General features: G+C 37.0%; 1 protein-coding gene across 4 annotated transcripts in view; it reads left to right on the top strand.

The window, feature by feature from the left end:
• Positions 1 to 22,667, top strand: part of CD99L2 (CD99 molecule like 2) — a 94,676-nt gene that overhangs the window by 46,123 nt on the left and 25,886 nt on the right. The window contains exons 2-4 of one of the 4 annotated variants that reach the window (XM_074359360.1): positions 7,447 to 7,509; positions 17,684 to 17,752; positions 22,239 to 22,322. In XM_074359360.1, the coding sequence (XP_074215461.1) occupies positions 7,447 to 7,509; positions 17,684 to 17,752; positions 22,239 to 22,322 (216 nt within the window). The remainder of the gene's footprint in view (positions 1 to 7,446; positions 7,510 to 17,683; positions 17,753 to 22,238; positions 22,323 to 22,667) is intronic. The other 3 variants (XM_074359361.1, XM_074359362.1, XM_074359363.1) reach the window with 3 other exon arrangements.

The following is a 22,667-nucleotide window of genomic DNA, read 5'->3' as shown; positions in this document are numbered from 1 at the left end:
TGAGAATAAGTTATTTACCATGCCCTATTATCCCTCCTCCCACAACATAGTTGGATTTACTACAAACAAGAACATCCTTTTATATATCCTCAATGTAACCATCTGAATCAGGAAATTAACGTTGATCCATTTAATACTCCCTAATCCTCAGGTTCCAGGTTTCACCAGTTGTTCCAACAATGTCTAATACAAGGAATTCCTATTCACCTAGATTTCCCAGTTTTACCACGTTTGCTCTGGTGTGTGTATGTATCTCCAAATACTTTTTTCTGAATCATTTCAGAATCAGTTGCAAACATGATGCCCATTACCTCTTGATACTTCAGTGTGTATTTCCTAAAAACAAGGATACCCTTCTCCACGACCACAGTACATCCATCAAGATCGGGAAGTTGACAGTGATCCAATATTACCATCTGGTCCACAGACCTCATTCAGATTTCACTGATTGACCCAATGATGATTTTTATAGGTTCAGGATTCAGTCCAGGAACACTTGTTGCATTTAGTGGTCATGATTTCCCTGATCTCAGGGACCACAGTCTCAGTGCCTGTTGTTCAATGCTGAAAGCTGTTGCCTCATGCTGTGTCCGGTTTATGGTTGTTTATGATGAGAAGGCTAATCTGATACCAGTTACTCCATCATAGCAAGAAGCAAAAGTCTACTTTAGAATTTTAGAAGCTAGGTTATTAAGTGTATGACTTTTATTTTCTTGGTGGATTATATGCTTTATTCCCAAAAAGTGTTACTCTGTTCCTGTTTAGAGGTTTGGGTCTTGAATTTTATCTTGTCTTATATTAATACTGCCACATCTGTTTCCTTCCTGTTAGCATTTACGTGGTATATATTTCTCTATTTTATATATATATATATATATATATATATATATATATATATATATATATATATAATTTTCAGTGTATATTTTGTCAACAGCATAACGTAATTTTTATCCCATTTATCTTTTGATAGATTTACTCTGTTTACACTCACTTTTTACTAATATGATTGTATACATTCTTATATTAAAGTCCATGTTTTCTATTTAACATGTTTTTGTTTCTTTTTCTGTTTAGTGACTTTTGTTGAATTGAATTTTATTTGTTGGTGTTGACCTTTTTTTTTCCCTTGGATGAGTTAGACTTTATATATCCTATAACCCTTCTTTTAGTGGTTACCCTTTTTTTGCTATAGGAAATGGATTTTTAAAAATAAACTTAGAACAGTTTTAGATTTACAATGCAAAGCTAACACAAAGAGTTCTCATATGCTCTACACCCAGTTTCCCTTGTTATTAACATTTTATATTAGCATGGTATATATGTCACAATTAATGAACCAACATTGATACACTATTATTAACTGAAGTCCGAACTCTATTTAGATTTCCTTAGTTTTTAGCTAAAGTTCATTTTCTGTTCCAGGATCCAATCCAGGGTACCACATGACTTTCCATCATTACATCTCCTTAGGCCCTTCAGGCTGTGCCAGTTTCTCAAACTTTGTTGTTGATGACCTTGACAGTTCTGAGGAGTACTATTCAGGTATTTTGTAGGATGCACCTCATTTGGAATTTGTCTGATGTTTTCCTCATAATTAGACTGGGGTTATGGAGTTGTATTTCCTTGAGAGGAAGACCACACAGGTGAAGTGCCCTTCTCATCATATCGTATCAAGGGTACATACTGTCAACATCACTCATCACTGTTAATGTTAACCTTGATCACCTGGCTGATGTAGTATTCGTCAGGTTTCTCCAAAGTTACTTTCTCTTCACACCCCCTCCACCTTCTCATAGTATAATCTTGGGAGGAAGTTAACACTTACGGAGTGGGACTTATGGGTCACCTCCTTGAAGGAGAAATATCTACATAAATTAATTCAAATTCTTCTATTCTCTCCCTTTTATGTTTCTGTTCAATTGTTTATGTCAGCATGGACTCATGGATATTTTATACTTCAGGTTGTAGTGCAATACTGTATTTTGTTGCTTAAATTGTTAACAGCTTTAGCTATTGTGAACTCTTCCAGTTGGTCCAGTGCCCCTTTGACATTTACCCACCAATATCAATACTTTTTTTATTGAACTATAATCAATTTACAATGTTGTGTTAATTTCTGCTATGTAGCATAGTGATTCAGTTATACATACATATATATATACACACACACATATATATTCCTTTTCATATTCTTTTTCATTATAGGCCATTACAAGATACTGGATATAGTTCCCTATGCTGTGTAGTAGAGCCTTGTTGTTTACCTATTTTGTATATAGTTGTTAGTATCTACAAATCCCAAACTCCCAATTTATCCCTCCCCACTTCCTTCTCCCCCTGGTAACCATAAGGTTGTTTTCTTTTCTTTTTTTTATTTTTTACTTTTTTATTTTTTGGTGGAGGGGAGGTGATTAGGTTTATTTATTTACATTTTAAAGGAGGTACTGGGATCTGAACCCAGGACTTCATGAACCCAGGACCTCATGCATGCTACACATGTGCTCTACCACTTTGAGTTATACCCTCCCCCCACAAGTTTGTTTTCTATGTCTGAGAATCTGTTTCTGTTTTTATAAATAAGTTTATTTGTCTCATTTTTTTAGATTCCACGTATAAGTGATATCATATCTCTTTCTGACATGCTTCACTTAGTATGATAATTTCTAGGTCCGTCCATGTTGTTGCAAATGGCATTGTTTCATTCGTTTTTATGGCTGAGTAGTATTCCAGTGTGTGTGTGTGTGTGTGTGTGTGTGTATATGTGTGTATCACAACTTATTTATTCAATCATCTGTCAGTGGGCATTTAGGTTGCTTCCATGATCAATACTTTTTTTTTTTGAACTTTTTTTATTGAGTTAGTCATTTTACAATATTGTTTCAAATTGCAGGTTGGGCACAATTTTTCACTTATACATGAACATACATATATTCATTGTCACATTTTTTTTCGCTGTGAGCTACCGCAAGATTTGTATATATTTCCCTGTGCTATACAGTATAATCTTGTTTATCTATTCTACATATGCCTGTCAGTATCTACAAATTTTGACCTCCCAGTCTATCCCTTCACATCCACCTCCCCCTTGGCAACCACAAGTTTGTATTCTATGTCTACGAGTCTGTTTCTGTTTTGTATTTATGTTCTTTTTTTTTAGATTCCACATATGAGCAATCTTATATAGTATTTACTTTCTCTTTCTGGCTTACTTCACTTAGAATGACATTCTCCAGGGACATCCATGTTGCTGCAAATGGCATTATGTTGTCATTTTTATGGCTGAATAGTATTCCATTGTATAAATATACCACCACTTCTTTATCCAGTCATCTGTTGATGGACATTTAGGCTGTTTCCATGTCTTGGCTATTGTAAATAGTGCTGCTGTGAACACTGGGGTGCAGGTATCTTTTGGAAGTAGGGTTCCTTCTGGATATATGCCCAGGAGTGGGATTCCTGGGTCATATGGTAAGAGTATTCCTAGTCTTTTGAAGAATCTCCATACTGTTTTCCACAGTGACTGCACCAAACTGCATTCCCACCAGCAGTGTAGGAGGGTTCCCTTTTCTCCACAGCCTCTCCAGCACTTGTCATTTGTGGATTTTTGAATGATGGCCATTCTGACTGGTGTGAGGTGATACCTCATTGTAGTTTTGATTTGCATTTCTCTGATAATTAGTGATATTGAGCATTTTTTCACATGCCTATTGATCATTTGTATTTCTTCATGGGAGAATTGCTTCTTCAGGTCTTCTGCCCATTTTTGGATTGGGTTGTTTGTTTTTTTCTTAAGTTGTATGAGCTGCTTATATATTCTGGAGATCGAGCCTTTGTTGGTTTCACCGTTTGCAAAAATTTTTTCCCATTCTGTAGGTTATCGTTTTGTTTTACTTATGGTTTCCTTTGCTGTGCAAAAGCTTGTTAAGTTTCATTAGGTCCCATTTGTTTATTCTTGCTTCTATTTCTATTGCTTGGGTAGACTGCCCTGGGAGAACATTTTTGAGATGTATATCAGATAATGTTCTGCCTATGTTTTCTTCTAGGAGATTTATTGTATCTTACCTTATGTTTAAGTCTTTGATCCATTTTGAGTTTATTTTTGTGTGTGGTATAAGGGAGTGTTCTAGCTTCATTGATTTACATGCTGCTGTCCAGTTTTCCCAACACCATTTGCTGAAGAGACTGTCTTTATTCCATTGCATATTCTTGCCTCCTTTGTTGAAGATTAGTTGACCAAAAGTTTGTGGGTTCATTTCTGGGCTCTGTATTCTGTACCATTGGTATATATGTCTGTTTTTATACCAATGCCATGCTGTCTTGATGACTGTAGCTCTGTAGTATTGTCTGAAGTCTGGGAGAGTTATTCCTCCAGCCTCTTTCTTTCTCTTCAGTAATGCTTTGGCAATTCTAGGTCTTTTGTGGTTCCATATAAATTTTATTGTGATTTGCTCTAGTTCTGTGAAATATATCCTGGGTAATTTGATAGGGATTGCATTAAATCTGTAGATTGCCTTGGGCAGGATGACCATTTCAACAATATTGATTCTTCCAATTCAGGAGCATGGGATATCTTTCCATTTTTTGAAGTCTTCTTTGATTTCCTTAATCAATGTTTTATACTTTTCCATGTCTAAGTCTTTCTCCTCCTTGGTTAGATTTATTGCTAGGTATTTTATTACTTTGGGTGCTATTTTAAAGAGGATTGTTTCTTTATTTTCTTTTTCTGTTGATTCATCATTAGTGTAAAGAAATGCAACTGATTTTTGAACATTAATCTTGTAACCTGCTACCTTGCTGAATTCTTCGATTATTTCTAGTAGTTTTTGTGTGGACCTTTTAGGGTTTTCTATATATAGTGACATGTCGTCAGCATATAGTGACACTTTTACCTCTTCTTTTCCAATTTGGATCCCTTTTATTTCTCTCTCTTGCCTGACTGCTGTGGCTAGGACTTCCAAGACTATGTTGAATAGGAGTGGTGAGAGTGGGCATCCTTGTCTTGTCCCAGATTTTAGTGGGAAGCTTTTGAGTTTTTCACCATTGAGTACCATGCTGGCTGTAGGTTTGTCATATATAGCTTTTATTATGTTGAGATATGTTCCCTCTATACCCACTTTGGTGAGAGTTTTTATCATAAATGGGTGTTGAATTTTATCAAAAGCTTTTTCTGCATCTATTGAGATGATCATGTGGTTTTTGTCCTTTCTCTTGTTGATGTGATGTATTACATTTATTGATTTGCGTATGTTGAACCACGCTTGTGTCCCTGGGATGAACCCCACTTGGTCATGATGTATAATCTTTTTTATGTGCTGTTGGATTCTATTTGCTAATATTTTGGTAAGGATTTTTACGTCTATGTTCATCAGTGATACTGGTCTGTAATTCTCTTTTTTGATAGTGTCTTTGCCTGGTTTTGGTATCAGGGTGATGGTGGCTTCATAGAATGAGTTTGGGAGTATTCCCACCTTTTCAATCTTCTGGAAGAGTTTGAGAAGGACTGGCATGAGTTCTTCTTTGTATGTTTGTTAGAATTCCCTGGTGAAGCCGTCCAGTCCTGGACTTTTATTTGTAGGGAGGTTTCTTATTGCTAATTCGATTTCATTTCTAGTGATCAGTTTGTTCAAGTGGTCAGTTTCTTCTTGGTTCAGTCTTGGTGGACTGTATATTTCCAGAAACTTGTCCATCTCCTCTAGGTTATCCATTTTGGTTCCATATAGTTTTTCATAATATTCTCGTATGATATTCTGTATTTCTATGTTATTTGTTGTAATTTCTCCATTTTCCTTTCTTATTTTGCTATTTGTGCTCTCTCGTTTTTCTTCCTTGTGAGTTTGGCCAGAGGTTTGTCGATTTTATTTACTTTTTCAAAAAACAAGCTTTTGGTTTGACTGATTTTTTTTTCTTTTTTTTTAAATCTCTATTTTATTTATTTCCTCCCTGATCTTCATTATTTCCTTCCTTCTGCTGACTTTTGGGTTTTTTTGCTCTTCTTTTTCTAATTCTTTTAGCTGGTGGGTTAGATTGTTTATTTGAGATTGTTCTTTTTTGAGGAAGGCCTGTATTGCTATAAACTTCCCTGTTAGCAGTGCCTTTGCTGCGTCCCATAAATTTTGTGTGGTTGTGTTTTCATTTGTCTCAAGGTATTTTTTAATTTCAGCTTTGATTTCTTTATTGACCCATTGGTTTTTTTTAATAGCATGTTGTTTAATCTCCATGCTTTCCTTTTTTTCTCCTTTGTTTCTCTGTAGTTGATTTCTAGTTTCATGGCATTGTAGTCAGTAAAGATGCTTGAGATAATTTCTATCTTCTTAAAATTGCTGAGGCTTCTTTTGTGCCCAAGTACATGATCAATCCTGGAAAATGTTCCATGTGCACTTGAAAAGAATGTATATCCTATTTTGGGGGGATGTAATGCTCTGAAAATATCCACCAAATCTAATTTTTCTATTGTATCATTTAATTTCTCTGTTGCCTTATTTATTTTCTGTCTGGAAGATCTGTCTAGTGATGTTAATGTGGTGTTAAAATCTCCAACAATGATTGTATTCCCATCAATTTCCCCCTTTATCTCTGTTAGTAATTGTTTTATGTACTTAGGTGCTCCTATATTGGGTGCATATATATTAATGAGTGTAATATCCTCATCTTGTATTACTCCTTTAATCATTATAAAATGCCCTTCTTTGTCTTTCTTTATGGCCTTTGTTTTAAAGTCTATTTTGTCTGAAATCAGTACTGCTACACCTGCTTTTTTGGCTTTTCCATTTGCATGGAATATCCTTTTCCATCCTTTCAGTCTCAATCTATATGTGCCCTTCTCCCTAAAGTGGGTCTCTTGTATGCAGCATATTGCAGGTTCTTGCTTTATTATCCAGTCTGCCACTCTGTGTCTTTTGACTGGAGCATTTAGTCCATTAACATTTACAGTAATTAATGATAGATGTGTGTTTATTGCCATTTTGAACTAATTTTTGCAGTTGATTTGGTATTTCCTTTTTGTTCCTTTCTCCTTCCTTTTGTGGTTTGGTAATTTTTCTTTATTATCATGGATTTTATTTAGTTTTTGTGACTCCCTTGTAAGTTTTTGGCTTGTGGTTGCCCTTTTTTATAAGTCTATTAGCCCATTACTATAACTGTTTTTATTAAACTGATAGTAACATGATCTCAAACCTATCCTACCAAGAACAAAAAATTTTAAAAAGAAAGAAAAAAAATACTGTATATTTTCTTGCTTCCCTCTCCCACTCTTAATGATTTAGATGTCTTCTTTTACAATTTCATGTTTCTTCTATTTGTAATTCATGGTAGTTATCACCCTTTGTGGCATTACCTTCATGACACTGTCTAGAGGGAAGTTACCATTACAAGAGTATTTCAGTATTATTACATTTCATGCAAAGATACTTAGATTTTAAAAGCTTTTTTTTTTTTAATTTGTAGGATCCGGAGACTCTGATGATTTCAGTCTGAAGGATGCAGTGAAAGCAACTTCCTCAGTAAAGCGTGAGTAGTAAATCAAAGTATTAAAAGCAAGTAATAGTGCTTAATATGCACTACCCACTCAGAATACCCATTCAAAGAAAGAAGTAGGTGGCCTGTATTTTCACTTGATTAGATATAATATGGTTATTATAAAATGCATTATTGAAAAGAAAATCTGAATGTTTAAACTCCTTTGTTTCCTTTGTGGAGAATACCAAATATGTGTAATAACTGGAACGGGATTTTCTCCAGTTTAAGTCATAGCCCTTACTGCTGTGACACACCAGCAGTGGCCTCCAAGGACTATCTTTTTCTAGCTCATAAAAAGGTACTTTGAAGCAAATAAGGGATTTGTTTCTCTTTTTAGATCTTTTTATAATGGCTGTTCTTAAAATGGTGTCTATGTGTAATCTCTCAAATGCCGAGCTTTGTCATCTTGAAATGTTTTTGAGAGAAAAGTTTTAAACCATTATTTAAAAATATGCATTAATGCTTAGAAAGTAAAGCTGAGATTTCTTTTGATCCCTCCCCATCCTACAACTGCTTAATTCATTTTGGGCTATTCTGGTTCCAATTTGTTTTCTCTGCTGTTATGTACATCTGTACACATAGATTGTTTGGTGTTTTTTTGTTTTTCATAACATGTGTAGGGCTTCTTCATTTAGTTATGTCTGTTATTTCACAACTTAAAAAAAATTTAATGTGTATTGAATACCTGAGTGAATATATCTTGTCTATGTTAGCTTCCTTTGTATGGGCTGCTGTAACAAAGTACCACAAACTGGATGGCTTAAAACTATAGAAATTTATTCACTCACAGTTCTGGAGGCCAGAAGTCCAAAATCAAGGTGTTGGCAGGACCATGCTCCTACTTGAAGACTGTAGGGGAAGAATGCTTCCTTGCCTAAGCTAGCTTCTGGTGGCTCCAGATGTTCCTCAGCCTGCAGCTACATCACTCCAACGTCTGCCTCCATCTTCACATGGCCATCTCCTTCATCTGTGTGTCTTCTCTTCTTTGGTCTCTAATAAGGACACTTTGTTGGATTTAGGACCCACCTGGATAATCCTGAATAATTTCATCTCAAGATCTTTACTTCATTACATCTGCAAAGACCCTTTTTCCAAATAAGGTCACATTTCCCACATTCTGGATTTTAGGATTTGGCTATTTATTTGGGGGGGCCACCATTCAACCTACTACATTTAATATCTATATCTCATACACAAACCTGTGCTTCATAGAGCTGGCATTCCAGTGAAGTGGCTTTGGCCATGACCAGCGATGCAGCTTCTTACTGACAGACATGTGGTTTGATTCTCTTTTGCACAGTTGTAAGTGGGGGTCCAGTGAACACTCTTGTCTGTATCCTTTGTGCCCAAGTACAGTGAAGCTGTCAGGCCAAGGGGAATATGTAGTCTATATTTTAACAGATTCTGGCAAATTGTTTCCAAAATCAATGTGCAACATATACTCCCACTCATACTGTTATAAGAGTACCTTTTTCCTGACCTGCACCATCACCAGATTTTACCAAAAACTTTTTACCAATATGATGGGAAAAAATCATCTATTTTTTGGCCATTTGCTTTCTCTTTGGTGAATTATCTGTTCATATCATTTCCCCATTTTATGCCAAGTTGCTTGTCTTTTTTATTTTAATTTAAAAACATTTTTGGAAATGTAACTGATTTACAATGTTGTGTTAGTTCCTGGTGTACAGCATAGTGATTCCATTTTATCTAGTTATCTATCTATCTATATAAACTATATATAACTGTATATATAGTTATATATTTTTTCTTTTTTATATTCTTTTCCATTATAGGTTATCACAAGATATTGAATATAGTTCTCTGTGCTATACAGTAGGACCTTATTGTTTATCTATTTTATATATATAGTAGTTTGTATCTACTAATCCCAAACTCCTAATTTATCTCTACCCACCTTCCCCTTTGGTAACCAGAAGTTTTTTTTCTGTGACTATAAGTCTGTTTCTGTTTTTTACATAAGTTTATTTGTGTCATCTTTTAAGATTCCACATATAAATGATATCATATGGTATTTGTCTTTCTCTTTCTGGTTTATTTTACTTAGTAGGATAATCTCTAGGTCCATCCATGTTGCTGCAAATGGCATTATTTTATTCCTTTTCATGGCTGAGTAGTATTCCATTGTATAAATATGCCACATCTTCTTTATCCAGTCATCTGTCCATGGACATTTAGGCTGCCTCCATGTTTGATTGTTGTAAGTAGTGCTGCTATGAACATTGGGGTGCATGTGTCTTTTCAAATTAGTTTCCTTCAGGTATATGCCCAGGAGTGGGATTGCTGGATCAGATGGTAAGTCTATTTTAACTTTTTTTAAGGAACCTCCACACTGTCCTCCATAGTGGCTGCACCAAATTATAATTACATTACCACCAACAGTATAGGAAGGCTCCCTTTTCTCCACACCCTCTTTACCATTTATTATTTGTAGACTTTTTAATGATGGCATTCTGACTAGTGTGAGGTCACACTTCATTGTAGTTTTGATTTGCATTTCTCTAATAATTAGTAATGTTTAGCATCTTTTCATGTACCTGTTGGCCATCTGCATGTCTTCTTTGGAGAAATGTCCATTTAGGTCTTCTACCCATTTTTTCATTGGTTTTTTTTTTTTTAATATTGACTTGTATGAGCTGTTTGTATATTTTGGAAATTAATCCCTTATTGGTCGCATTGGTTGCAAATACCTTTTCTCAGTCCATAGGTTGTCTTTTTATTTTGTTTATGGTTTCCTTTGCTGTGAAAAAGCTTATAAATTTAATTAGGTCCCATTTGTTTATTTTTGGTTTTATTTCTGTTGCCTTGGGAGACTGACCTAGGAGAACATTGCTACAATTGATGTCAGAAAATGTTTTGCCTGTGTTCTCTTGTAGGAGATTTATGGTGTCCCGTCTTATGTTTCAGCTTTTAAGCCATTTTGAATTTATTTTTGTGTATGGTGTGAGGGAATTTTCTACCTTCATTAATTTATGTGTGGCTGTCGAGTTTTCCCAACATTGTATATTCTTGCCTCATTCATCAAAGATTAATTGACTTTAGGTGTGTGGGCTTATTTCTAGGTTCTCTATTCTGTTCCATTGATCCTTATGTCTGCTTTTGTGTCAGTACCACACTGTTTTGGTTACTGTAGCTTTGTCGTATTGTCTGAAGTCTGAGAGGGTTATTCCTCCAGGTTGGTTCTTTTTTTTCAGTATTGCTTTGGCAATTCTGGGTCTTTTGTGATTCCATATACATTTTAGGATTATCTGTTCTAGTTCTGGGAAAAACATCCTGGGTAATTTGATAGAGATTGTGTTAAATCTATAGATTGGTATCAATAGTATGGCTATTTTAATATTAATTCTTCCAATCCAAGTTATTTGTCTTTTTAAAATGAATTTGTGAGATCTCTTTGATACTCAGAATTAAGAAAGGCAGGGGCTCTGGAGTTAGACTTCCTGTGTCTGAACTCTGTCTCTGCCCTTATTAACTGTCACCTTGGGCAAGTTAATTGAGTTCTTTGCACCTCAGTTTCCTCATCTGTTACATGAGGTTAATGATAACCTCCTAGGTTTATTATAGCGGTTAGATGAGGTGGCCCCTGTGAAGCATTTAGCAGAAAGTTTGGTACAAAATGAGTGCTTAGTAAGTGTCAGCCATTATTATTGTTCTTTGACTGATTTGATTGGAAAGACTTACTGTGGCTGGGTCTCTGAGGTAAGATGATTGCCTGATAGAGGCCTTTTTGATATTTATATCCCATTCTCAGTTGTGTGCCAGCCCATTTAATCTTTGTTAGCATCCATCAGCCAGTGTGTCTGGGACCCATAAGACCACCAGCGCATGGTGTCTTCGGTTGAGTGACATCTCTCAAGACCACATCACTCTGCCATCCTTTTTCTCTATCTTAGCTTGCATTTAATGCAGCTGAGGTTTCGAAGAGATAGGCCCATCCATCTCTCTTTGGCTCAGCTGTTTTTCTGGGGAAGAATATTCTCCTTTGTATATTGTACGTTTCTTGTTTCAAGTATCCCTGACACCTTGGTCAGGGTATTTGTACATGGCCTTTATTCTTCCATTCAACAATGTTTACTGAATGCTTGCTTGTTGCCAGGCACTAGTCCAGGTTCTGGGCATACCATGTGGACTAGGTCATTGCCCTCATGGAGCTATTTTCTCCACAAGGACGCAGATAGTACATAATATAATTCTGGATATTATTGAGTCCTCTGGAGCAAATACAATAGGGTGATGGGGCAGGGAGGGCCCAAAAAAGGAATGGCTATTTTAGATAAAGCAAGTAAAGGCCTCTCTAAGGGAAGGTGACATGCAAGAACAGGGAAAGAGCCTTCAAGGCCAAGGGCTTAGATGTAAGAGCCCTGAGGCAGAAAAGAACTGGGTTGACTCTGGGGCCTGGAAGGTGGCCTGTGTGGCTAGAGTGTGGAGAATGCTGGAGAAAAGAACAGTTGGCCGGGGCTGGATCATATGGAGTCTTATAGGGCACAGTGACCGCTTTATTCTAAGGACAAGGGGGACTCCTGGAACATTTTTTTAAAAGCTTTATTTAGAAAAAATTCACATACCATCCAACTCAGCTATTTAAAATATACAATTTGGTGGTTTTTAGCATATTCACACAGTTGTGCAAGCATCACTACAGTCAATTTTAGAACATTTCCATCATCTCCAAAAGAAATCCTGTGCCCTTCATTTATTAGTCTCTGATCCCCTGACTCTTCCCCTCCCCCCCAGCCCCTGGCAACCGATCTCTTTTCCAACCCTCTGGATTTCCCTATTCCAGACATGTAAATGGAGTCATAGAACACTTGGACGTAATGTTTGGCTGCTTTCACTTAGCATAACGTTTCCAAGGTTCATCATGTTGCTTTCAGAATTTTGTCCCTCCCTCTCCTCTTTCTTCACTCTCCCCTTCCCTCCATCTCTCCTCTTCTCTATCTCTTTTTTTCTTCCCCTCCAAACTCTCATCTCTCCCTTTTCCTATGTATAATCATCTCACAGGGGAACCTAGCTCTGCATTTGCCAACTAAAGCTTCTCATGAATGCCGTGGCACCATCATTGAGCCACACCTAGGGGATGCTGACCAGCTTCATTGACCATTTGGTTGTGGCACACATTCCAAAGATGCACTCCTGGCAGCGGTGCAGTGTTGCTGGCAGCATTTGCTGGGCATCAAAGAATTCTTTCTAAATTTGTCATTTGGAGAAAGGCTTCACAGAAACTGAAGCCTTTATTTTAGGAGCTCCCTGCTTTGATGAAGTTGACCTACTGTGCTAATTCCTTGATAAGTAGCTTGGCTTTTCTCATCTCAACTATGGATGATAATAAATCCCATTTAAAGGCTCATGACAAGAAAATCTGTAGTTAATAGTATCTTTAAAAGTCCACAGATCCAAGCTCATGTTCTACATCACGGCAGGCTCAGGCTCTGACGGAGCAACTGGTTCAGTAGACACATAAGGAGCATGCTGTCCTGAACTGGAACCTGCCGAACTTCAGAGAAACCCTAACCCTAACCCTCCATGAGGCTTCTCCAGAAACTGTGACTAGTAGGGCCAGACCCCACAAAGCTAGAATGATCGAGAAGGTGTGGTAGTGCCGTAAGGATAGACATGTAGATCAATAGAACGGAAATGAGGATCCAAAATAAACCCTTAACATCTATGTTGATTTTTTTTAAGCTGGAAAAACAAATATTTTTACACAAGAGCTGTATGAGTCATACGGATTTTAAGCTAATATTCCATAAGTGGCAATTGCTTTTCTGAAAGTTGCTCAAATAGTGGTTTCAGTAATGTAATTCCTCTTTCCTGCCTGTACAGATCACCATAATATAAGCTATACATAAAGAGCCTCATTTAGACAGGTAAGCTATACTTCTTCATTTTACAGATGTAGAGTCAAACGGAAATTATAGATACAAAATTATCTCTAGATTAAAAAAAAACATAATGATAGCAGGTTATCGCTTGTGGTTCTCTTGCCATAAAATGTGTCCATAGGTGTGGCCTTCACATTGTAATGTGCATTAGTGTCCCCAAAGCCTTCCCAAGGAGGGAAGAAGTATGATCGTTTTTAAGAAGAGGACTTTCCATATTCTCAACTTCTATGTGTCCTTTTACTAAAACTGAATTGTGGCAGCAGTTGTAGTGATGCTCTCTCCCTCTTTGTAAATAATTTATTGAAGTAAAATTCACAAAATATAAAATGAGCCATTTTAAAGTGAACAACTCAGTAACATTTAAGACATTCACAATCTTGTGCTACCACCACCTTTATCCAGTTCTAGAACATTTCCATTACTCCAGAGTAAAATCCCTCACCCATCAAGCAATTTCTCTTCATTTTCCTCTCCCCCCTAGCCCCAGACAGTCACCAATCTAATTTCCTTATCACTTGATTGATCTCTCCTAGATATTTCATATAAATAATGTCATATAATATGGGACCTTTTGTCTCTGGCTTCTTTCACATAGCATAATGTTTTGGAGGTACATCTACCTTATAGCATGTATCGTTGTTTCATACCTTTTTATGCCTGAGTAATATTCCATTGTACAGATAGGCCACATTTTATCTAATCATCAGTTGATGGACATTTGACTGTTTCCACCTTTTGGCTATTATGAATAATGCTGCTATGAACATGCATGTACATGTTCTTGTTTAAATACTTGTTTTTAATTCATTAGGGCACACACACACACACACACACACACACATATACATACCTGAGAGTGGATTCACAAGGTTATATGGTCATTCTATATTTAACTTCTGGAGGAACTGCCAAACTATTTTCCACAGTGGCTGTACCATTTTACATTCCCACCAGCAATGTATGAGGATTTGAATTTCTCTACATCCTCGCCAAATTATTTTCCTTTTTTCTTTGCCCCCAAAGTTTTGTACCCTTGACTAACACCTCCACTGTTTCCCTCTCCCCTAAACCCTTAGTAACCATCATTCTACTCTCTATGAATTTAATTATTTTAGATTTCACATAAAAGTGGGATCATGTAGTATATGTCTTTTTGTGTCTTCCTTATTTCATTTAGCATAATGTCCTCCAAGTCCATCCATGTTGTCCCAAAGGGAAGGATTTTCTTTAGGGCTTGCATGTATATACCACATTTTCATTATTCATTCATCCATCAGTGGACACTTGGGTTGTTGCCATATTGTGACTATTGAGAATAATCCTGCAATGAACTTGGACATGTAGATACCTGTTTGAGTTCCTGATTTCATTTCATTTGGAGATATACCCAGAAGTAGGATTGTTAGATTAAATACTTCTATTGTTCTTTTGGGGGGGGAACCTCCATACTGTTTTCCATAGTGACTGCACCATTTTACATTCCCACTGACAATGTGCAAGGGATCCCTTTCTCCACATCCTCACCAGCACATTTGTTTTTTTTTGATAGTAGGCATCCTAACAGGTGTGAGATGATGCCTAATTGTGGTTTTGATTTGCATTTCCCTGATGATGAGTGATGTTGAGGATGTTGTTGTGTACTTGTTGGTCGTATTCGTTTTCTTTGGAAAAATGTTTAGGTCCTTTGCCCATTTTTAAAATTGAAGTATAGTTGATGTACAATATTATGTAAGTTACAGGTGTACAATATACTGATTCACAATTTTTAAAGGTTATATTTAAATTTATAGTTATTATAGAATATTGGCTGCAGTCCCTTTGCAGTACAATACATCCTTGTAGCTTATTTTGTACATAGTAGTTTGCACCTCTTAATCCCCTACTCCTATATTGCCCCTGCCCCCTTGCCTCTCCCCACTGGTAACTACTAGTTTGTTCTCTATAAGTCTGGTTTTTTTTTAATATTCATTAGTTTCTTGTATTTTTTAGATACCAAATGTAAGTGATTTCATACAGTATTTGTCTTTCTCTGACTTAATTCACTTAGCGTAATACTCTCCAAGTCCATTCATGTTGTTGCAAATGGCAAAATTCATTCTATTTTACGGCTGAGTAGTATTCCATTGTGTGTGTGTGTGTGTGTATGTGTATGTATATGTATGTGTGTGTATATATATATATCCCCCACATCTTCCTTATCCATTCATCTGTTGATGGTCACTTGGATTGCTTCCATGTTTTGGCAATTGTAAATAATGCTGCTATGAACATTGGGGTGCATGTGTCTTTGCAAATTAGTGTTTTTGTTTTTTCAGATATATACCCAGGAGTGGAATTGTTGGCTCATATGGTAGTTCTATTTTTAGCTTTTTAAGAAGCCTCCATTACTGTCTTCCCCAGTACGTGTACCAATTTACATTCCCACCAACGGTGTACTAGGGTTCCCTTTTCTCTACATCCTTGCGAACATTTGTTATTTTTGTTCTTTTTGATGATAGCCATTTGGACAGATGTGAGGTGATATCTCATTGTGGTTTTGATGAGCATTTTCTTGATGATTAGTGATGTTCAGCATCTTTTCATGTACCTGTTGGCCATCTGCATTCCTCTTTGGAAAAATGTCTGTTCAGTTCTTCTGCCCATTTTTTAAATTAGGTTGTTTGTTTTTTTGATGTTGAGTTGTATGAGCTGTTCATATATGTTGGATAATAATCCCTTATCACTCATATATTTTTTCCCATTCAGTAGGTTGTATTTTCATTTTGTTGATGGTTTCCTTTACTACAACATAAGTTTTCATATGTTATGTTTTTATTTCCATTCATCTCAATATATTTTATAATTTCCCTTCTGATTTCTTCTTTGACCCATTGGTTATTGGGAGTGTGTTGTTTAATTTTCATATAATTGGGAATTTTCCAGGTGCCCTTCTGTTAATGATCTCTGTTTTCATTCCATTGTGGTTGGAGAACACAATTTGTATGATTTCAAGCTTTTAATATATATTGAGATATTTTTTGTAGCCTAGCATGTGGTCTATCTTGGAGAATGTTCCATGTGCAGTTGAGTAGAATGTGTTTCCTGTTTTGAGGGGATACATTCTATAGATGTCTGGTAGATCTAGTTGGTTTATAGTGTTGAAATCTTATATTCCCTTTTTGTTTTTCTAACTGTTCTATCTATGTTTGAAAGGATCATATTGAGATCTCAAACTATTATTGTTGAATTGTCTGTCTTTCCCTTCAATTTTGTCATGTTTTCCTTCATGTATTTTGGACCTCTGTTTTTAGGGGCACATATGTTTAAAACGTTATATCTTCCTTTTGGGTTTATCCTTTCATCATTATGTCAGTCTTTGACTATTGTAACAATTTTTGTCTTAAAGTCTATTTCAGTAGTATAGCTCTTCCAGCTCTCTTATGGTTGCTATTCTCATAGTATACCTTTATCCATCCTTTTACTTTCAACCAATTTCTGTTTTTGCTCTTTTTTTCTGATTAATTATTGAGTGATTGCTGCATATAAAGTTAGACCTGTTTCATCTCTGCCTTTCCCATTACTTAAATTTTGTCTCCTTCTACTAGCTCCAATTGTAGGAACAGTTACAGCATAACCTTTTTCTGGCTTCATTATTTTTATTTTTATTTTTTTAACAGCATAGTCTTGATGGAAAAGTCATGCATGGCATGGCATGTAATTGATGTGCTAGAATTCCAGAATTTTAAAGGAATATGGTTGAACCCATAGACCTAATATTACAGCAGTAACTACATTTATATAACATATTTTGTTGGTATTGTAACCACTTTTACTTTATAAGACACTTCCATATTCTACTGGGAACATACATCAGGTCATCCCTGGGCGATAGTATCTGTGATTATGGCGCCAGGTTGAGAGTGGTGGAAACCAAAGCGCAGAGCTTTCAGGGGTTGTGGAACTTTCAGGGGTTGTGCTCAAGCTCTGGAGCTCCCTTAACCGTGGTCATCTGAAGATCTGGGCTCAAGTCCCAGCTCCACTCATCACCAGGTCAAAGGTGGGGTCACATCCACTTCACCATCCATCCTCTGAAGAAACGTGAGCAGAACTCGACTCATCTAAACCTTCTTGTATATCTTTGTCATCCTCAGAGTGGTTCTTCAGAGGCCTTAAAAGAGGTCTCAAGGACCAAGACAGGGGTGCTCTACTTGTGCTGTGACTTCCCTGAGCCCTGCAGTGGCTGCTATATTTTGTTACTAAATGTGCCCCCTTCCCCCTTTTAGAGCGATGGGACCATGTCACCACCACAACCAAAAGACCGGGAGTGACCAGAGCTCCAGCGAAGCCTGCAGGTAACACGGCTGTTTTGAGGAGGGCACTAGGGAAGGATCCTGTGGAGCTCCCTCTGAGGTAGCATCTAGTTGAACTACCCATAGTGTTAAGCCCTGTGTGTGCATTACCAACTGAGACCTTCATCTCAACATGGGGCTTCAGTTAATAGAGCATATACCTGGCCAATTGGTATAATTTCTGTGTTTTTTAATTAAGTGTCCCACTTAGGAAAATTTCAAGATTAAAATACATTTGGATTTCCTCCCCTTTTCAACTAATTCACAATCTAAAATAGGGGAAGACAGAACTGTTTAAGTTGTCTGAAGCCCATCACATACTTCCTTTAGGCAGATGGAGCGTTTTGGAGTGGCATTTGTTTTACAGTGTCATCTTTCAGTAAAGGATTTTGAAACTTGTTGCTTCTTTGGGACTCTTTCCTGGAGCTGTTTTAACCTTTCTCCAGATGGGCCATTTTAGTGTTCAGATGTCATCACTGCTGTAAAGAGAAAGCTAGTGTTGGGGTGGGGGACGCAGTCATTGCTCCCATCTGGCAACTTGTTACTGGTACTTAAGGTGCATGCTACCATGTTCCTTGAAGTAGATGGCTACCTTTCTTCTGAAGAGACAGTCGTGACCCAAGAGTTAATGCTGCTTTATGATTTGTCCCGTGTCTTCACATTTGCAGCCTCTAAGTCGTGCGTTGTGATCACACAACCTCCCTCTTGATTGTCCAGTTTATGGACTCTATGCAGCTGGTTTTGAATCTTGGGTTAACACCTATAATTGGTGTGTATACTGTTAAAGCCATCTGACCGCTGGCTGAAGCAAAGCATGTATGGGAGTATAAATTAGTTGAGTGCGGGAGGAGGAGGTAAGTTAGAGGAGGAGGTTGAGTGCACAGGCCAGAACTGTAGCTCCTGGTTAGGGCGTAGCTCATTAACTCCCACAGCCCACAGAGCCACTCCTGGCCTGCCAGAGTTTGGGGCACGTCGAGGCCCAGGAGAAACCTGCTACAGTGGTTCTCAAACTTTTGGTGTCAGAACTCCTCAAATTATTGAGGATCCTCTATTGAGATGTGTCACATCCATCAATATTTATCATCCTTGAACTTAAAACTGAAAAAACTTTAAATATTTTTATTTATTCATTTAAAATGAACAATTATAAAACCACATCAGTTAACATAAATAGCATATTTTTGTGATAAGTAACTGTGTTTCATAAGACCAAACAGAATTTAGTGGGAAGATTTTTTTGTGTGTATTTTTGAAAATTTCTATGATCTCTGTCTTAGTGGAAGAGTTGGCCTCTCATGTCTGCTTCTAGATTCAATTCTTGTGATGTATTGTTACGGTTGAAGTATCTGAAGGAAATCTGGCCTCACATAGATATGCAGCTCAAAAAGGGAGGACTATACCAATAGACATTTCATGTAATTGTGGACATTCTTCTTTGACAGGACACCAAAAGCTCAACCAGGGGTTGTTCCGTACAGGTGAAATGCAGTGTGGAACCGTATTAATGAACTTTCCATCCTCGACCCCACTGAACCCCCAGGGACTCTCTTATCCTTTGAGTGGATCTTTTACTCAGTGATGGTCTGGGGGCATCATGCACTGGTCACTGGGAACATGTCGGTGCCCTGACTTCCGTATATGCCTTTCTGTGTTGATACATTTCATTCTACATCAAAACATCTCATTTGTTACTATCACCAACCATCTCATTGGAAAAAGTCTTGGATGACTGGGAAGCTGTCAAGTTCACAGTAGTGGTTTTTCACAATTCTTGATGTTGCTTGAAATCTTATATTTTATCATTGGCAACAACAAAAAATACTGTCGGTTGTTTTCCTCGAAGTGCTGGGCTCCCTTCGTTCATTTACAAGGAAATGTCTGCCAGATTCAAGTCAGCATAACCAGAGTTAGTCTGTCATTCAGTCTTTCAAGGAAGAACCTTGTGTGAGAAAAGGTCAGGGATCCCACTGTCTAGCAGCTAGCGCTGCTTACAACTGACACACAGTCACACAAGTGCTTTTCCGTGTGTCAGCCTCTGTATTTTGATGGGACACTGAAGTACTTTAAACGTACTTGCTGTTTTATCAGACTATTTAAAGGCCAAAGTTGAAAAAAATTAATAATTTTTGGCTTGTTTTAGTTGTCCAGTGCTGCCTGACATTACCACAACCTTGGTGGTTTAAAACAATTTTCAATGATTTTCTATGTTTCCCTATGCTGCTGCAGTCTAGGCATTGAGATGTCAAACCGTTTTTGACAAAATGACCTTGATTCTCAAGTTTCTCTTTGCCTAACTTTTAAAAATTTAATCTTTTATTTTAACTCATGACAGATTTACGTGTAGTTGTAAGAAATACTACAGAAAGATTCCTTATCCCCGCCACCCAGTTTTCCCCCATGGTAACATGTTGCGGGTTATACTACAATATCACAGACATTTGTTTTTGTTTTTTTTTTTAAATAAAAAAACTTCATATGTACTTTTTAAAATGTTTTTATTGAGGCAACATTGGTTTCTAACATTATATGTTTCATGTGTATAATCTTGTATTTCTACTTCTGTGTACACAACATCGTGCTCACCACCAGAAACTGAATTTCCACCCATCACCCTACAGTAGATCCTTTACCCATTTCACCCTCCCCCCCTCGCCTCTGGGAACTACTACTCTGTTCTCTGTATCTATGTGTTTGTTTTTATTTGTCACAGCCATTTTATTCATATTTCCAAGTTCTGTTTGTACTCATTTCTGTGTGTGTGTTTAGTTTTATGCAATTTTATCCCACATGCACGTTTGTGTAATTGCCATGACAGTCAGGCACAGAAAAGTTCCATCACCATAAATATTGTTGTTCGGTGGGATATTTACATGTCACTTAGAACCTGATGGTTGGTTGTGTTTGCCAGTTATACATTGTTCCAAGGTGTCAAATGTCAAATACATGAGCCTTAGTTGTTCATAGCATTTCCCTATTGTTCTTTTAATAGGTGCAGAATCTATAATGATAGCCCCTGTTCCATTCCTTATATTCATGTTTTGTCCTTTCTCCAATTATATTCGTTAGTAAGGCTAGATACAGATGTGTCTATTTTATTGACTTTTTCAAAGAACAAGCTTTGTTTTTGTTGATCTATATTTCTTATTTTCAATTTCATTGATTTCTGCTCTATATTATTTCCTTCTGTCCACTTGCTTTGGGTTTATTTTTGTTTTCTAGTATCTTGAGTTAGGAACTTGGATTATTGATTTGAGACCGTTGTCTCTAACTTAAACATAGTTTTAGTGCTATAAACTTCCCTTTCAGCACTACTTTAGCTGCATCTCACATATTTTGATATGTTGTATTTTCATTTTCATTAGTGCTATTTATTCTTAAAATTTCCTTTTGAGACTTTCTCATTGACCCTTGTTTTATCTAGCAGTGTTTTGTTTATTTCCAAGTGTTTAGAGATTTTCTTGTTTTCTCTTGTTTGTTTCTAGTTAGATTCCATTATGGTCAGAGATAACACTTTATAATTTCAATACTTTAAAATTTGTTGAGGTTTATTTTCTGATTCAGGATGTGATCTATTGGTGAATATTCCATGGATGCTTAAACAATTATTGTGCTGTGATTTGGTAGTATCATGCCAATCACATCCTGTTAGTTGATTGTGTTGTTCAGTTCTTCTGTATCCTTGCTGGTTTTCATTCTAGTAGTTCTGTCAGTTGCTGAGAGTAGAGTATTGAAGTCCCCAACTATAAATTGTGGATTTGTTTATTTCTTCTTTTATCTTAATGTGTTTTGAGACTCTGTTGCTTGGTACATACACATTTAGGATTGTTCTGTGTTCTTGGTGAATTGATCCTTTATCGTTATGTGACATCTCCCTTTATTGCTAGTGAGAACTATCAGGTCATGTCTTACTATGTTTTTTTACACTTTCCGAAAGATTCACACTTATAATTCTTTAATCTATAGACAACCCCAAGGCTCTATCCAAAAAAGATAGGTAATGTATTGTAAATTACCTGGGTAGTTTAAAGATTACATTATTGGTCTGTAAAACTCATTGAGGCTTTTTCCCCAGAAACATTGCTGTTTCTATTCTAAGTGTTTGCTGTGTACAGCACTGTCTATGCCTTTTCCTCCCTTAAATTTCCTTTCCTTCTGCTACCTCCAAATGGAGGAAGAATTATGGCAGTCTCGAAGGTCAAGAAAAATTGTTGGAAAACTCATGCATGGCATGGTCCCTGCAGTGGCTGCTATATTTTGTTACTAAATGTGCCCCCCTTCCCGCTTTTAGAGAGATGGGACCATATCACCACCACAACCAAAAGACTGGGAGCGACCAGAGCTCCAGCGAAGACTGCAGATAAAATGGCTTCTCTGAGAAGGGGCACTAAAGGAAAGGCCATGTGGAGCTCTCTGGGGGGCAGTGTCCACATGAACTTACCTGTAATTTAACCAATTGACTTTCTCTTTTATATTTTGGGGTCCCCTGAAGCAGATGATTTTAACTTGGCTGATGCCTTGGATGATCGAAATGACCAAGATGGTGGCCACAGGAAACCGAGTGCGGGAGGAGGAGGTAAGTCGGAGCTGGTTGAGCACAGTCATTAACTCCCACAGCCCACAGAGCTACTCCTGGCCTGGCAGCGCTGGGGACACTTTAAGGCCCAGGAGGAACTCACGACGGTGGTTCTCAAACTGTTTGGTTTCAGGACTCCCCAGATTATTGAGAATCCTCTATTTAGATGTGTCACATCCATCAATATTTATCATCTTTGAACTTAAAACTAAAAAAAATTAATTTAAAATGAACAACAGTAAACTCATACATGTTAACATAAATAGCACATTTTATGGGAAATAACTATGGCAAGATAAAAAGAAATTCAGTGAAAAAAGTAGCATTGTTGTGCATTTTTGCAAA

Source organism: Camelus bactrianus, chromosome X (genome assembly GCF_048773025.1).
Source record: "Camelus bactrianus isolate YW-2024 breed Bactrian camel chromosome X, ASM4877302v1, whole genome shotgun sequence".
Lineage (NCBI taxonomy): Eukaryota > Metazoa > Chordata > Mammalia > Artiodactyla > Camelidae > Camelus > Camelus bactrianus.
This window is presented reverse-complemented; position numbering and strand designations above follow the sequence as displayed.